Source organism: Nerophis ophidion, linkage group LG11 (assembly GCF_033978795.1).
Source record: "Nerophis ophidion isolate RoL-2023_Sa linkage group LG11, RoL_Noph_v1.0, whole genome shotgun sequence".
Classification (NCBI taxonomy): Eukaryota; Metazoa; Chordata; class Actinopteri; order Syngnathiformes; family Syngnathidae; genus Nerophis; species Nerophis ophidion.
In genome coordinates, this window is record NC_084621.1 from 45762870 (window position 1) to 45781617 (window position 18748).

Here is an 18748-nt window from a genome sequence, read left to right on the forward strand (position 1 = left end):
CTTAAAGGAAACTAAATGAGCTCAAATATACCTACAAATGAGGCATAGTAATGCAATATATACATATAGCTAGCCTAAATAGCATGTTAGCATCGATTAGCTTGCAGTCATGCAGTGACCAAATATATCTGATTAGCACACTCCACATAAGTCAATAACATCAACAAAACTCACTTTTGTGCATTCATGCACAACGTTAAAAGTTTGGTGGACAAAAGACAGAAAAAGAAGTGGCATAAATCACGTCCGAGAGAGTCGGAGAAAGTTATGCATGTCAACAAACTAGGGTGAGTTCAAGGACCACCAAAATTAGTAGGACAAAACAGCGCTTGCCAAATACTCGAATCAGTGAAGCATGTTTAATATAAACATTATGCTTAATAGCATTTAGGGGAGGTTTGTCTTCCTGCAGAAACCAAATTAAAACCTTTTTTTTTTCCACCCTCATTTTCATTTTTCATATATTTTTGAAAAAGCTCCAGAGAGCCACTACAGAGCCGTTGGTTGCCGACCCCTGGTGTAGCCTATAGGCATACCTTGGTAAAATGTCTCCTCTTTAGTTGTGAGCATACATTAGGCTGCTAAGCAAGCTCCACTTATTTTCACCAGTATAACCATCGATAGCGTTGGTTGTAGTTCGTTTTAGTCTTTTTTTTTGATGGTACTGGCAGTAACCATATGATTGACATTTGTTGTGATATTGTACGCTTGCATGATGTACTTCTTCCTGAAAATAGCCTATTTTCTGTGTGAAAAGTGTTGGGTAGAGATTTGTTATTGACAAAACGCTTGTCTATTCAGCGACTATGGCCCAAGCACCTTAACCCCTAGTAAGCGGCAGTGGAAGTTTGAAGTTCCCGTGGAGTAGCCCAGTCGATAGAACGGGAGGGGACTACAGAATTTTGACCGTGATTGCATTACCATTTCTGGCCACATTATTACGTATGGCTCTTTTAACTGGGGATTGTAATTAGTATTGATGTAGAAAACAATATTTCTTGTACTAAGTTTGGTAACATTTCTGGTATTAAACGTAAGAATTTTCATTATTTAAACTCACTGTAAGGAGTTAATCTTCAAAGTGATTGAAAGTTCAATCAACGTGATAACTAACAGAAAGAATGTTGAGATTTATATCATTGTATTTGAGTCAACGTTTTTCTAATATTTATCGAAGTGAGTTTATTTGTGAAAACCAAGACATCACTAAAGTTGAGTTGAATTGCAATTCCAAAGCAGCTGATGAACTTAGTCGAACGAGTCGAAAAGACATGATTTCAAGTGCTGGTTCTCAGGATGATATCTTATTTTACTATGCTTAAATTGACCAAACACCTGAAACAAGAAGTCAATAGGCCCCAAATACAGACCTGATCCACTTAAAGTTAATCCAATCTAAATGTCTTCATAGACAAATAAAATTTCATTGTAATCAACTTTATGTAACTGTGGATAATCTTTAGTACATACTTGGTAATGGATGCTGTGCATAGATGCAGACTCCTTTGTTCCAGCAGAGCGGGATGCAGCCACTGTTCTCCATTTGTTCTGTAGGGAGTGGAGTGCAGTTCCAATCCTGGCCCAAACTAAATTGCTGGCCACCGTATTCAGCATAGAGCCTTAGGTGTAGCTGTGTCCTGAGCGCTTGGCCATTACAGATTGTGTATTCCTTTCAAAAGATTGATATACAGTAGATGCACCAAGAACAACCACCAAAGATATGTGCCGCTGTTTACACTGCTGTCATCATTACAGTAGTAAAATACATTTAATAATCAGGCCAGGACCGGTGAAGATTGTTTAATACCATACATGAATAGAGCTAATGTATTTTCTGTAGCATCCATCAAGTGGTCAAGCATGACAAAAACTCACTGAAGAAAAGTTGCTATTATCATTTAGTGCTGTAATATTGGCTGCTTATCAAAAGATTGATGCTTACTCCTTGAGACTTGACATCGATCAGACAGCCGGTGCAACATGGCATGACCTTTGACCAGGAAAACACCATCAACATTCATGTGAAATTATCCTCAGCCTCAAGCCCATTCCCTGCGTTAGAGAAAAATTGTTCCACTTCAGGTTAAAAAAAAAAACCTCACTAAATATCAAATGTTGATCTTCAGGCAACAGCTGTTTATCCATGTAATCGGTCCTTGATGTGAAATCCATAGAGAGCAGGGTCCCCGCAACACCAAATATTAGATCGCTGGACTAAAACATCCACGCTTGTCTGGTCATTCCTTGATCTTATCCAAAAGGAGACAACAGTATGGTTGAGTGCATGAAGCAGAGAGAAGCTGGCATCAGAGAAGAACGCCAATGTAGGGCAAAGAAGGGCAGAGAAAAGTAGAGCATTGTGAGGGAGAGGTAGATGGGAGCCACTGACTGAGGTGAGCAAAGATGCAGAATCTAAAAAAAAAAATATGAGAAGAGGGAATAAAAAGGCTTGTTAAAAAAAAAAAAAGGCTTAGCTTCCCCACAATGCACCGGGCCTGCAGGAGTTAAACAGACCAAGCAGGTGTCTGATGTCACCAGATGACATCAAAGGATGGAGACCTGAAAAATGAAGTGAAGCAGAAGCAACCAAAGTGGTAATGTGAAGCCAAGCAGAATAAGACGACCATGAAGGCAAAATCATATTGCAGAAGTGGGTTGAAGGGAAATGATGTGGGAGATACGTTTGTGAGTCAGGCTCTGTTCTGTTGCAGCAGTGGAGCAAATAGATCCCAAAATCGCTTTACATCGCAGGCTGCCGCAGCCGAACACAGTTATCCAGTGCATGTAATGCAGTCTTGTAGCTGCGAGTGCACCAATGAGTGAGTGTGTATTTGTTTAAGCATAAGGAAAAAATGAAAATGTGAGAGTGAGCGCATGCAGATAAACATGTCTGTGACAGCGTGAATGTGAGCGGGAGATTTATGGAAGACAAAACAAGTGTGTGCGTGTCGACAAGATTCCCAAAGGGTAGACACTTTCCTTTGTCTTATGTGAAGGCTGCAGTGTGAAAAAGTGGTACTGGGCAGAGACAAGTGTGTGTTTGAGTGGTGTTTTTGACAGGATAGCATATAAGAACAGAAATAGACCATAAAATGTACAATATGGTTACCAACTAACTTATATAAACGGGCTTCACATAAGCATGGATGCGCACACACGCGCGCACACACACAAGGGCTTTACAAGGAACTCCTGGCACTGAAAACATTTCTATTTATTTTACTTTGGTTTCCTCTGATCTTACTTCCTTTTTGTCATTTGTAAATTATGCAATTCTGTGTTTGTCTTTTTTCACTGCCAGCCCTGTTTTTTTTTTTTCTTTCAATACTACATGCGTTTGTTTGCACACTTTGCCTTTGACCCGGCTTACGCCTGTGTCCTCCTGTACTCATTTCACACGTTGTTCTTTTAATTGCCGTTTTCACGGTTAACTTACGATCTACCCAAGCAGAAAAAATGGAAAATAACCATCTGGCTAACAATGGTTGATGTTGTCATGATGTTTACGAGTTCTGTTTTGTAGAATAATTGCTGGTTAAAAACTGACTGTCGGTATAATAGCCAACATACACAAGTCTTTTGATATGGCACACATATTGTGAGGATGCAATATCGAAATACATTTTACAATGCTTAACACTAATAGCAAATACAAAGCAATTGGTTTGTCAGTTAAAGCACTTCAACCAAAGAACAGCAGTTTCAGAAAAAAACGTATTTTTCCAGACCTGCTATGTTAAACATAGCGCCATCCACATTTAAGGATAAATTACTTAATTTTGAGTTTCTACAGAGAAATGGTTTGGCATCTTGACTATCCTTGAATATAAGTAAAACTAAAATAATGCTATTTGGAAACCGTAAGATAAACACAAATACAAACAGACGACTTAGACATTGACAGATCAAAACAAATCAAGTTTCTAGGTTTACGAATAGATTTGAGTTGAGTTTATTTCAAACATGTACACACTTACAATATGATACATTAAAAAATTTCATATAATTTCTCTTTAAAACATGTCCAAAAAAAGTAGGAAGAAGCAAATCTTATTTAATCCTACCTCTTTTCCACTTTGGGGCATTTACAAATACATACTGTACGTTCACTTACTGTCTTCTTTTTGTAACACAATAAACTTCAGTGAATTATTAGTACAGCAGTTCTTGCAATAAATAATTAAGTCGGTCATGATTAACATTCTTAAATGAAGAATATCTTGAATGCAATATCCATCCATTTTTTACCACTTGTCCCTGTAAGGGTCCGGGGGGTGCTGAAGCCTATCCCAGCTGCATTCGGGCAGAAGGCGGGCTACACCGTGGACAAGTCGCCATCTCATCGTTTTCAATAGGGTTAAAGGTATTTGTCAAGATTCTTGTTCCTTGTACTTTGTAAGCACTTTTAATTTGAACAGCCTCTTAATCTGGATCATAAGAGTAAATTTTTTAACTTCTTATCTTAATCCATTCCATAATTTGATTCCACATACTGATATTCTAAAAGTCTTAGGTGTTGTATGTACATACAAATGTTTGTTAGTTTTGCAAACAGCAAAAATCATGCACATATCAAACTATAACCCGCTACCCAATAATGTACAACAATTATTCTTAACAAAAGAGGAAAAATATAACCTTGGGCAAAAATGTGACTTAAAACATTTGTTTGTATGTACAACACTTAAAACCTTTAGGATATCTGTAAGTGAAATTAGAATATGGATTAGATTAGGCAAAGAAGTTAAACAAAGCACTGATATGCTCCGCTTAAGGAACTCAAAGCACAACGAAAAAGAATCCTAATAAACATTTTGAACTTTAATGAAAATGACACAATCTTTTTCATCTCAGTATGTGAATAACAACTTATAAACAACGATCTATTCATAATACCGTTATTGACTATTTATCTAATGTGTTTAAGTCACAAACTGAGCACGGGAAGTGAACAAACAAAGGTGTTAGAAATTGCTATTAAATGGAAAAGAGGCAAGAATAAATAAACTCTGCTTTTATAACTCCTTTCTGGACATGCTGTAATGAGAAACTGGAAATATATAATGTAAGGTACCTAGGGGTGTAACAGTACGTGTATTTGTATTGAACCGTTTCAGTATGGGGGTTTCAGTTCGGTACAGGGGTGTACCGAATGAGTATATAAGCTAAAGTCTTAACAAGCTGCTATGCTTCTTCTGCCTCTCTCAGCACCCAGCATTGTCCCACCCACACAACCATCTGATTGGTTTACATGAAAGCGATAACAGCCAATCAGCAGTGCGTATTCAGAGCGCATGGAGTCAATGCTTCAGCGTCGAGCAGATAGGTCTTTAGCAGGGGAGCATAAGGCAGCGTACGCTCCCCCAAATGATAATAAACACCTCCCAACTGCTAGTAACATCACTATTAGCCCTTTGACGTTCTAGAAACTTAAACTGCAGCTCAGCTCGGCCGCAGTCCCGGCTTGAGGTGAAGGCTAATCAGCTTTTAGCGTAACGTTAGCTCATTTTGCTATGTCCGTGTGTGTGCATGTGCATGTGCATGTGCATGTGTGTGTGTGTGTGTGTGTGTGTGTGTGTGTGTGTGTGTGTGTGCGTGTGTGTGTGTGTGTGTGTGTGTGTGTTAGGGGCAGCAAAGCACTGTCAGTCTGTTATTTCACTTGAACTCCATGATGTTCAGGGATGAATAGTCTCTCCCATTGCTATTGTACTATTTTTCAGCAATAGTTACATTAATCATTAGTAATGTAGCAGCATAGTTTGAATGGCAGGGTCCCTGCTATCACATGTTGATAAAAATATAACATTTACATAATAAAAATCAACTAACTACAGGCTTCCCAAATGCTGTAATAAATTAAGCATGATGAATTGACTTGACACTGTTTAATGTTGCACTTTTTATATGTAGAAGAAAAGTTTTGTCATTTTATTTAATCTGAGCAACAAGTTGAGGCAGTTTAATGTGGATTAACATGGGCAGAATTATTATAGTGTTTCCAATGTTGAAAGGATAAAGCCATTGTTTACAAATTTGGTAAATAAGTAACCCAAAAATGTATGTTTTGTTGTTTTCTTACTGTATCGAAATTGAACCGAACCGTGACTTCTAAACCGAGGTACGTACCGAACCGAAATTTTTGTTTACCGTTATACCCCTAACCGTACCATATTGTAACTGTATGCATGTTTGAAATCAGTTCAAACCATAGCCATAACCATAACAGTGAGAGAAAAGAAACTCTGGGAGAGCAAAAAAAAAATAGTATACAGACAATGAGTTTGTTAAAAATCCTGAATATTAAAAGGATTGGCATTCAACATAAATTATTATTTTCAAAATATAATAAATTCAATGAAAAAAAAAAGCCATTAATTTGAGCTTTTAAACAACAGACAGCAGCACTGTGCCCAGGAATCATTTATCGAACCCAATACAAAAAAAAATCTGGTTAGAAGTTTGACATGTATTCAAATATTTAATAAAATGTGGTTATATTGTAGGGCTATTTCTATGTTTAATAAATACGGTTATAATGTACTATATGTGCTGTACAAATAGTTTTTTTTATTTGATTCCATCAGTCGAATAGATGAAAATCATATTAAAATACTAAAGCCAAAGCAAACTATGAGTGCATGAGTGTCAGGGTGATTAAATGTTATTTTTATTATGCACAGTGTTCCCAAGGTCGAAGATGTCATTGCCATTGTGTTCCAAAGCAGCGAGACCATCTCATCACATTTCAGGTCTCAACCTTGACGTCAGCTCTTGGACACGCATCCCACTGGGACTTGCCAAAGTTAGCCTTGTGACATTTGATTTATCTTTGAAACCTTCTCAAGCAACACACACTTCTAGTTCCAAATATAATACACCCTATAGAACACAACTGTGACTTAGCAACAATCGAGAAAAACGTACAAGCCATGAAAGCTGTACCTCTAAACCTAATTCCATCCCAGGACACATTTACACCAGGCGTTTTTTTTTTTTTGCAGAGCAAGGCATTGCAATACCAGAAAGATGCTGGCCAAGTAAAAATGCAATATGAAGAAGTTAATTGCGGAGAGCTTTCTTTTATAATATTATTACAGCATATCATAGCAATCCCTAGTTTCCCTCCATCAAGGGATACCATCTGTGTGCAGTTAAGAGATTACATTAGCTCAATCTGATGGGATGCTTAATAAATGGTTTGAGGCAATGCCATGTCTTCATTGATTTTCATCTTGCATAATTCGTTATGAGTTTATTAATATTATGTTGATTTATCGTACAACTCACAGCATAATCTCAAGATCAAAAAACTGTTTTACAAAAGAATCCAATTCAATCCAATGGTTGAACTATAACATTAAGTGGGCACATTCTGTACATTAATTACATAATAAGAAACAACAGTTTTTGTACTCACCAGCATAGTGTGATATTCCGGAAATATCTGAAACACAAAATAAAAATATTGGTCATTTTGAAAGTGCAGCTATAAACATAGTTGTATTGAATGATATTATTTTCATTTGATGGCTGGGTCTGGTCGGTTTACTTATTAGCATGTAAAAAAACAGACAGAGCATGGAAATAAGAGATAGCCAAGTCAAAGTTCATGTTTCTATTTGCAAATTGGAGCAAAGCCATTGTGTGATGATTTAAATTGTGTATGTATGATAATGTGTGTTTATTTATCTTTGAATTATTAAAATGTGATTTTGTTAAGCATCAGTGGGGTACATGGATTATATTCACATTTCTTTGGTGCAGAAAGTTCAATTCTGGCTCCCACCAACCAAATGTTACTATTAGTGATGCCAAGGAAAAGCCAAAAGTTCCCTCCTTTGGGAACACATGGCTTTACAGTTGAAATACGCAAACGGACAAAAATGGAGTGGCTAATGCAGATGTAGTGCGTAAGTATTGTTCAGTAGATATTGGCTACCAGGCTTCAAGCTGAACCTAATACTACTATTACTTGTGAACCAGGTCTGTCCAACGTGCAGCCGGGGGGCCATTTCCATATGTACATACATACATAGTTACATACATACATAAATACGATTTCAATAAAGTGTTGTACCAGCTTGCTGCGGTTCAAATTTATTTGTGGCAAGACACAACAAGTATAATAATGTATGGCAAATGAGAAACACTGCTTTCGTTTCTACTGGCCTTTATCACTGATTAATGAGTGATGTAAGGTTACATAAGAAAATCACAAGACTGTATTTATAAACAAAACATCAAAGCATGACAAACGTATTTGAAATGAATAAAACAGAAACAACAGTACTGTTAGTCCAAAGAGATGAGCCTAGCTTAATCAAACTTCCCGTTATCTATCAATTCATTCAACATATTCCAGCGACTGGCGTGAGAATCAGCACCTCCACGTCCAAATCCATGGTTCTCGCCCGGAAAAGTGTGGCGAGCTATCTCCGGTTTGGGGAGGAGACCCTGCCCCAAGTGGAGGAGTTCAAGTACCTCGGAGTCTTGTTCACAAGTGAAAGAAAAGTGGATCGTGAGATCGACAAGCGTCTTCAGTAATGCGGACGCAGTATCGATCTGTTGTGGTGAAGAAGGAGCTGAGCCGGAAGGCAAAGCTCTCAAATTACCGGTCAATCTACGTTCCCATCCTCACCCATGGTCATGATCTTTGGATTATGACAGAAAGGACAAGATCACGGGTACAAGCGGCCGAAATTAGTTTCCTTCGCCGGGTGGCGGGGCTCTCCCTTAGAAATTGGGTGAGAAGCTCTGTCATACTGTAGGAGCTCAAAGTAAAGCCACTGCTCCTCCACATCGAGAGGATGCCACCCGAACGCCTCTCTAGGGAGGTGTTTAGGGCACGTCCGACTGGTAGGAGGCCACGGGGAAGACCCAGGACACTTGGCTGGGGAGAAGGAAGTCTGGACTTCCCTGCTTAGGCTGCTGCCCCCGCGACCCAACCTCGGAGAAGTGGAAGAAGATGGATGGAACATATTCCAGACAACAAAACGGCACTGTCACCACAGAATAAAATCAACCCAGCTTTTTCACGTCTACAAACAATGACCTAAAAATTCAAACAAAAACAGAACTGAAACATCTGTCACTGCTGCTCACTGACACTCACTTCACCACATTGTACTCCTACGCGTGATGCTGTCAGCCTTCTTCTTTCTCCCTCCAGCTCAAAGAGAAGAGAATAGCTGCCTCTGGCTGCAAACCCAGAAGTGATGCCACGCTGAGGGCAAGGTGCAATTCCACTTTCATTGTGGCAAAAACAGATTTGAGCTGCTCTGCAATCATCTACCTCTCAGAAAACCGTCATTGTCAGCACCACATTCTATACTAAACCTGTATGATAACATTATGTTCATTGATAAAAAAGATGAATAACTTTTATAACACAATGTGACTGCAAACATGATCTTATATTAATACTAAAGACAATTGTTAGAGCTGCAACAAACAACTATTTTGATAAACGACTAGTCATTAACTATCCAAACATTTGACTATTATGAACCGTACACTTATTCATAACTTAGCCATTCTGCCTGAGATATTTTAGGCATATTCATTCAGAAATATTAATTATACCGTAACTGTGCTGCTCATTAGGCTGCTACAAAAATAACTATTAAATGTTTGTCCACTTAAAAGCAAGGACAGGCAAAGTGCTGACAAAAACAAAGTACAGTATAATTTTTGGTGAAAACAACAACAGTCAAAATGGCAGAAATTGCAACAAAATGCCAAAGCGATCTAGCTTCTTTAAAAAGAAAAGTGAATTTTGTGATGATGATGCGCAATAGGTTTATCGACAAAGTTTGGCTGGCAGACTATGTCTAAGATGACAGTTAAATCTATTTTCCACACAACATAATTTTTCTGATGTTAGCTGAGAAGTTAACTAATACAACATCCTCCCGATGTCCAACTTGCTGCTTTAAATAAACAAAAACCCGAGCGATGACGTCACTGACTATTAAGGCTGTCTTCCATGAAATATTTTCATGGTCACATCATCATCATTCCTCGGATTTTGCCCATAGATGACAATCAGTCAACTCTATGAAATAAATAAAAAAAGAAATAAACAGATGATGATGATATGAAGTAGTGTACACTAAACTGGTCACTAGGTGTCAGTAACATCACATGGGTGTGATCCAGCCCTTATATGTAAATATTTCACGTTTAATAAATATATTTATAAAGTGAACAAAGATTAAAAAGAACATTGATCTGATTTGCAACTTTTTACGCGTCAAAAAAAATGCTAACCCACTGTTTGTGAGGTTCTCGGCTCTGGTGCAGCACCAAGTGGACATCAAACTTGACTAAATAGTGGAAGTAAAAGTCTAAACAAAGTTTCTGTATGTGAACAAGCTGAAGGATCATTACCATTGTAAAAGGAGCGCTACACCTATGGTACAAGGTGGTGCTTCCACAGCCAATTTGCAGTGGGACAAGAGCGAGATTCGGCCGGCAAGAGGCACGGGATAGCACGTAGGCCTGGGCCGATATTTGATAAGTCTGTCAACCGACGATAAATGAAAATGAAGTTGATACATTTTCCAGTGCCGATAAATCACCACTTGCATGCTTCACATTGTTTTCAGCAGCTATGCGCATTTGTACCACAGAGGAATGAAAAGATGGGGGTGAATTATTTTGTTTTTCTGTCCTGTCCAGCTACTCAGACAAATCTTATTATTGACATAGATGCCCATATTTGATGTCAGCTCCACGTAGCCCAGCGCCGCCAGTGTCAGCTCCACGTAGCCCAGCGCCGCCAGTGTCAGCTCCACGTAGCCAAGCGCCGCCAGTGTCAGCTCCACGTAGCCAAGCGCCGCCAGTGTCAGCTCCACGTAGCCAAGCGCCGCCAGTGTCAGCTCCACGTAGCCAAGCGCCGCCAGTGTCAGCTCCACGTAGCCAAGCGCCGCCAGTGTCAGCTCCACGTAGCCAAGCGCCGCCAGTGTCAGCTCCACATCGCCAAGCGTCGCCAGTGGCAGCTCCACGTCGCCAAGCGCCGCCAGTGGCAGCTCCACGTCGCCAAGCGCCGCCAGTGGCAGCTCCACGTCGCCAAGCGCCACCAGTGGCAGCTCCACGTCGCCAAGTGCCGCCAGTGGCATCTCCACGTCGCCAAGCGACGCCAGTGGCAGCTCCACGTCGCCAAGCGCCGCCAGTGGCAGCTCCACGTCGACCGCCAAGCCCAAGTCCAAGTCGACCGCCAAGCCCAAGTCCAAGTCGACCGCCAAGCCCAAGTCCAAGTCGACCGCCAAGCCCAAGTGCACGCCGACCGCCAAGCCCAAGTCCACGCCGACCGCCAAGCCCAAGTCCACGCCGACCGCCAAGCCCAAGTCCACGCCGACAGCCAACGCCTGCCACGATGACGACGCGCCCGCCTCCTTGTTGGCCACGGATGTGGCTGCTACGTGGGCGTCCACCACGCCAAGGATGTCGACCTCCTCGTCGGCCACAGTGGTGGCCACTACGTGGTCGTCCGCCATGCCAAGGGGGTCGGCCACGGATGTGGCCGTTCCCGGGTCGCCCACCTCAGTCCTCCACGCGTCGCCGCCACCTGACTCTGCCCCGTTGGATACAGGGACATGTGGTTTGGCAATCTACCGCCATGTCCCCCTCCCGCCCTCCCATGACTCTAGATCATTGTGGGACATCTGGAAGCTGTCCTTAATGGGGGGGCTCTGTCACGTCTGTAAATCTGGTTTCTATGTTTGATCATGTTTTGTTTTGTTTTCTGGACTCTTGTTCCGTTTTTTCTTTTCCTGGTTTGTTTTGTTACTATGACAACTCATTGCTTTTCACCCTGCCCTTCTAGTCACGCCCATGCCCTCAGTCCCGCACCTGCTCCTGATTATTCACAGCCACTATTTAAGTCAATTTCTTTCTGTCCATCAGTCTGGGAACATTAACTTTCATTACCCATGCCGTTCTAACTATCATTGCCTTTCGTACTTCATGCCATGCTCTTCGATTAATCCACGCCAAGTAAGTTTTTGTTTTTATTTATGTCTTTGATAGTATCTTTTGTTTGTTTGTAGATAGTATTGCCACTGTGCTGTTTTTGTTCTAAGTTTTAGTATAGATTAGTATCCGCCATCGAGAGCGCTTTTTGTTTTGCCTTTTATTTTGTATTTTGAGTATTAATAAAAACAAACATGTACCTTAATTCACGCCTGGCTCGTCCTGTAATCCTTCTGCGTCGAAGGAGCATACACAATCCATGTCCAAGCCAAGTCATGACACATGTGTGGTGAGATTATTCTCTGCATTTGACCCATCAGCCTTGATCACCCTCTGGAAGGTGAGGGGAGCATTGAGCAGCAGCGGGTGTTGCGCCCAGGAATCATTCAACCCCCAATTCCAACCCTTGATGCTGAGTGTCAAGCAGGGAGAAAATGGGTCCCATTTTTATAGTATTTGGTATACAATATTAAAATATATGAGAAAGGTAAGTTTATTGCATTTGAACGGTAATACATGCATTATTATTATTATGTATTATTATTACATTAGGGCTTCACGGGTGAAGAGGGTTTAGTGCGTCTGCCTCACAATACGAAGGTCCTGAGTAGTCTGGGGTTCAATCCCGGGCTCGGGATCTTTCTGTGTGGAGTTTGCATGTCCTCCTCGTGAATGCGTGGGTTCCCTCCGGGTACTCCGGCTTCCTTCCACTTCCAAAGACATGCACCCGGGGATAAGTTGATTGGCAACACTAAATTGGCCCTACTGTGTGAATGTTGTCTGTCGATATGTGTTGTCCCTGCGATGAGGTGGAAACTTGTCCAGGGTGTACCCCGCCTTCTGCCCGATTGTAGCTGAGATAGGCACCAGCGCCCCCCGCCACACCAAAGGGAATATGCGGTAGAAAATGGACGGATGGGATGGATGGATTATTACATCAATGGTTAATTAAGTCTCAAAAAAATATAGGAAATAATTTGTAGGTCAATTAATCAAGCAAAATTTGTTACCGGCCCAGGCCTACACAGTGCTTTGTGTCTATACAGCACAGCATCCCAATGAGTCTCAATACGTCTCCCATCTAGAATTATCTCCCCAACAATATTATTGGGTGCAGAAAAATATTTTTGATATAATAAAAAATGTTGGAGGCCAAAACACAGCCAGCTGTTTACGTTAAGGTTAAAGTTCCAATGATTGTCACACACACACTTTGTGGTGAAATTTGTCCTCTGCATTTGACCCATCCCCATGATCACCCCCCTGGGAGGAGAGGGGGTCGCGCCCAGGAATCATTTTTGGTGATTTAACCCCCAATTCCAACCCTTGATGCTGAGTGTCAAGCAGGGAGGAAATGGGTCACATTTTTATAGTCTTTGGTATACAATATTAAAATATACGAGAAAGATACGTTTATTGCATTTGAAAGGTAATACATGCATTATTATTATGTATTATTATTACATCAATGGTTAACTAAGTCTCAAAAAAATATAGAAAATAGTTTGTAGGTCAATATATCAAGCAAAATTTGTTAACAGCCCAGGCCTACACAGTGCTTTGTGTCAATACAGCACAGCATCTCAACGAGCCTCAATACATCTACCATGTGGAATTATCTTCCCAACAATATTATTGTGTGCAGACTAATATATTGGATATAATGAAAAATGCGGAAGGCCAAAACACAGTTAGCTGTTTACAGTAAGGTTAAAGTTCAAATGATTGTCACACACACTGTGTGGTGAAATTTGTCCTCTGCATTTGACCCATCCCCATATTCACCCCCTGGGAGGTGAGCGGAGCAGTGAACAGCAGAGGTGGCCGCGCTCGGGAATTATTTGGTGATTTAACCCCCGATTCCAACCCTTGATGCCGAGTGCCAAGCAAGGAGGCAATGGGTTCCTTTTTTTGTAGTCTTTGGTATGACTCGGCCGGGGTTTGAACTCACGACTTCCCAGTCTCAGGGCGGAAACTCTAACCACAAGGCCATTGAGTTGGTTCAGGCCACTGAGCTGGTACGTGACGTAGTACCAGGTAGCAGCGACCTGAAACAGTGAAGAAGACATGATGAACGCAATCGATCTATCCTCCCAACACACCTGCTGAACATCTCAGCAGGTACTCAACTCGCTTTCTTCCAACGGAGAGGGTATGTGGGTTTAATGGCAGACGATTGGACTGCGAGGTTGATGGTTAAGTCAGATTTCTCTGAATCGAATCGTCAGGTATTGGACTATTTGAAGACAGCCATACCCTCTATTAAGGAAAAATTTTAGTAACAATTTTTGTTGCACCCTACTAGATACTGTGATTTTGAACACGGGTTGTTCACAATGTACCGTTTAATGCGAGGAAAATTTTGTTGCCTTTCTGGGAGTTGTGCAGGTTAAGTTTACTGGGTCCTTTTAGATTTGAATGTGTATGGGATGCAGGAAAGTACATAGCAATATCACTGCAGTTACAATTATTTAGCACCATTCATGAGTAGTAATAGAAAATGCTGTATGTTACTATTGCATTATGGGTGTGTGAAAGGTTAATAACAGCCTATGGAAGGTTTATAAACAACCTAAAATGCATACCATATTCACATAAAAGAAAAACTGTCCCTACTTTGCGTAAATCTGCCTATCACAGGGGGGTTTAAAATGTAACTCCTGTCATAATCGATGGAATTTTTTATACTATAAATATCAGCTATCTTGATGTACTGTAAATCAAGATTAACCTTTTTTTGTGCAAGATGACTAAAATACTACACATATTTTCATGCTGACTGTTTTGCTTTGAACTTCAAGCTTACATGTTGCCTCACGGGCAAGAAAGGGGACACTTGAGAACTGATAGTAGAGATCCTGTTTTTAACCCTTTGCAGAGAAATGCATCAGCTGCCTTGAACCGCTGACAAAGCAGTTTTCCTCAAAACAAGCAAGTGAGCAAGTGTGGAAGCACTTCCGTTACAGTAAGACAGTCTATTATACTATACACAGTAAGTCCAGCAGCAGCTTTGGTTATTGTATGCGATTTTTAAGTTTGCTTAATTCTAGCTCTAACAAGTCTTTAAAAACTGACAATACAAGGCATCCTAGAAGTGCATCTTGGTAACATATTTCATACCTTCCAATCCATTTGTTTGCCAAACTATGCGTTCCTTTACAAGCAACCAGGTTTATCAAAGCAAAAGAGGACAGGCTGACACCATAGCAGAAGCGTCCTTGTTTGCGCTGCACACTCAGCCAGTGTGTGAGGTTTCCACATGCAACTGCTTGCATGGTGGCGAGCAGCGCAAATTCCTTTCCAGCCCTCTCAGCCTGTCAGACCCTCTGTACCTGCCTCGCACAAACCAGCCCAAATAAGACACTCCCGAGCCGACCTGCCGCTACATACCTCGATTGGTGCAGCCAAGAAAATCCCAGAACTGCATGTTGGCAGTCTTCAGGCAGAAGATTACACCTCCGCTCTACACAGAAGCGTGTATGTGTTCCCCTTCTCCTCCCCTCTCCACTTCCTAGTTGTGCTGTATGCCTTCACGTAGGAGAGGGAGAACTCCCGCCTCCTCCTGATTGTTTCCGATTGACACACCTTTAAGTGTCATTTCATAACAGCTGCCTCCCGAGCCTCCACTTGCTTCTCTTCCCATGGTGCACCCCTGCCCCTCTTGCTTTCAATTTCACCCACTCGCCCCTGCCACCCCCTAGTCTTTATTTCGCCCTGACAGAAGCTAGACAGGTGTGACCATCGATCCAACGTCATCGCTGTTGCTTCCTTCGTCCCTGCCGTTTTGGATTAGTGGCAGGAATGTGAGAAGCGATGCCCTTGGACATGTGGATAAAAGCCAAAAGCTGTCAGATGATTCATATTGGTTTAAAAATGTCTATGCATGCAATTTTCATGATTTAGAAACAGCTCAGTACCATAATAAAAAAGATATTAATATAAGGCTTGTGCACATTATCACGTCTGGCGGTGTGGCTCAGGTGGTAGTGCGGCAGTCTAGCAACTGGAGAGTTTCTGGTTCGAATCCAGCTTCCGCCATCCTAGTCACAGCCGCTGTGTCCTTGGGCAAGACACTTCACCCACCTTGCTCCCAGTGCCGCTTACAAAGATGTATGAATGTTTGTTGTGGTCAGAGGGGCATTGGGAGCAAATTGGCTGCCATGCTTGGTCGGTCTACCCCAGGGCAGCTGTGGCTACAATTGTCGCTTACCAGCATCAATGTGTGAATGTGAAATGTATGAATGATGGGCTCTCAATTCTGTTTGTAAAGCGCTTGAGGTCTGGAAAAGCACTATGGAATAATAATAATAATGGATTAGATTTATATCGTGCTTTTCTATTATTAGATACTCAAAGCGTTCACAAAGAAGTGGGAACCCATCATTCATTCACACCTGGTGGTGGTAAACTACATCTGTAGCCACAGCTGCCCAGGGGTAGACTGACGGAAGCGTGGCTGCCAGTTTGCGCCTACGGCCCGTCCGACCACCACCTATCATTCATTCACCAGTGTGAGCGGCACCGCGGGCAAGGGTGAAGTGTCCTGCCCAAGGACACAACGGCAGCGATTTGGATGTCAATAGGCGGGGAGCGAACCTGCAACCCTTAGGTTTCTGACACGGCCGCTCTACCCACTACGCCATGCCGCCCCTATATAAATCTAATCCATAATTTTTTTTATTATTATTATAAGGTGTGAAACCCTGAACTAATTAGACCATCCATTTTCTGCCGCTTTTTCCCTTTTGGTTCGCGGGGGGCGCTGGTGCCTATCTCGGCTACAATCGGGCGGAAGGCGGCGTACACCCTGGACAAGTCGTCACCTCATCGCAACATTCACCTGCGAATATAAACTTAAGCTTTTTTTTTTAATTGAATGAATCACTTAATTGCTGCAGCTCTAAACTGGAAAATTTGTGTCTTAACATTGGAAGGATAAAAACGATAGTGAAAGCGATTCCTGATGATTCACACAGTAACAATAAAAGATGACATGTCCAGGAATAGCTATAAGTGAGTCAGGAAGACCAACAATACCCTTACTTGTATTCAAAGATGAACATATGATGGCCATGAATGAGTGTTGATTGCATTGCCAATAATAACAGGGATGCAGTTAGTGGCTGATGAGCTGTGCGCCTGATAAATGACATCATATATCATATACATTTAACTCATCAACTGGTCATTTGTGGCACTCTAACAAGATTATAAGCAATAAAGCAGTCAGTAGAGTGCAGTGTTTTGATTCAAGATGGTTAACTGAGACATGCTATCTGAAAAAAAAACATGCATCCTTGCTTCATTATTATTTTTGTGCATGACATAGTGAGGACCTTTGCACCCAAGTCACCAGAGGGGTGGTTTCGACCACTGCACCACTCAATGTCTGCCAGGAATACAAATTACTGATATTAAAATTGACCACTTTATTTTCAACGAATACAAATATCGTACAATTATCGCCAAATGGGCAACAAGACAACCCTCATACAGCATCCACGTAAAGCCCATTGTCTGTCTGTTAGCCCTTTAATGCTAAGCTAGTACGGCTAACGGTAGGCTATACCCACCCAATCCGCCCCCAAGTCGGATCAATACACACCCGCTTGAGGCTCCCCGGCCAGGCCGCACCTACGTCCAGTCACCGGGCACCTTTTTCCAGCCAGTCCGCCAGGATTTGCCACATTACTCCCAGTGATATCCCAGAAATCCCGACTTGGAGGTTGTGTGTACTGTCTACCCGCCGCGGGTCCCCTTTCTGCCAGCTCTGTGGCGGAACAGCGCCGTGCCCGGCTGCCAGAGTCACTGACGCTAGCAGTCTGTTAGCAAGGCTGCCGCCGCTTTGCTGCATCTGGAGCGCCGGAGACAGGGCGAGGCGATACGGCAGGTTGTGGTATCGACTCGATAGCAAGTAAACAGAGGCACCTTCACTGATACCGATACGTTTGACTTTACATTTTTTCCCTTTGCTTACACACAATTTTACTACCTGTGTGTCTTTTTTTTTTTTTCAAAAGGATTTACACTCTTTTTCAAAACACCATATTCAATTTTCTTAATTCCTAGATTTGTTTGCAAAATGACACACTCGGTCAAAACATATGCCAATTAATCAGAATAAAGCACGCATATTTGTAAAAAATGCAGTTTTATTGTCATCTCACTCACACAGACTTGAAATGATAAAACACGTGTGAGTTAACCAGAAGCAGTGATACATACACCTTTGTAATAAAAACTATTTCACTATAAGAAATCACATGTTTGGGGAAAGTACCTCAGAGTCTTGTTCACGAGTGAGGGAAGAGACACCATAAGTATATGAATGCAGGGGCGCCGCTAGGGATTTTGGGCCCCATGAAAAGAATCTTTGCAAGGCCCCCAACACATAATTTCATCATCATTAGGGGCCCCCCTCCATCATGGGCCCCTAGAATCCCCCCCCCCCCCCCCCCCCCCCCCCTTTTCGGCACCCCTGTATGAATGTAAGGCAAATAAGAAACACTTCTTTTGTTTCTACTGGCCATTATCAACCATGTTGTTGATTAAAGGCCTACTGAAACCCACTACTACCGACCACACAGTCTGATAGTTTATATATCAATGATGAAATATTAACATTGCAACACATGCCAATACGGCCGGTTTAGTTTACTAAATTGCAATTTTGAATTTCCCGCGGCGTTTCTTGTTGAAAACGTCGCGTAATGAGACGCGTGCGCATGACGTCACGGACTGTAGAGGACATATTAGCGCAGCACCATTTGCGGCT

General features: G+C 41.8%; 2 protein-coding genes across 6 annotated transcripts in view; both read right to left on the reverse strand.

Annotated features, from left to right (window-relative positions):
• LOC133562185 (focal adhesion kinase 1-like) overlaps positions 1-2052 on the reverse strand; it is a 96052-nt gene extending 94000 nt beyond the window's left edge. For all 5 annotated transcript variants that reach the window (XM_061916138.1, XM_061916136.1, XM_061916139.1 and 2 more), the window contains exons 1-2: positions 1943-2052; positions 1471-1669 (exon numbers count right to left, since the gene is read on the reverse strand). In XM_061916138.1, the coding sequence (XP_061772122.1) occupies positions 1471-1669; positions 1943-2017 (274 nt within the window). In that variant the 5' untranslated portion in view covers positions 2018-2052. The remainder of the gene's footprint in view (positions 1-1470; positions 1670-1942) is intronic.
• The window catches only part of LOC133562186 (uncharacterized), a 35770-nt gene extending 17951 nt beyond the window's left edge, over positions 1-17819 (reverse strand). The window contains exons 1-2 of the mRNA XM_061916140.1: positions 17579-17819; positions 7418-7444 (exon numbers count right to left, since the gene is read on the reverse strand). The gene's annotated coding sequence lies outside the window, so the exon portion shown is untranslated. The remainder of the gene's footprint in view (positions 1-7417; positions 7445-17578) is intronic.
• Between the last annotated feature and the right edge of the window lie 929 nt (positions 17820-18748).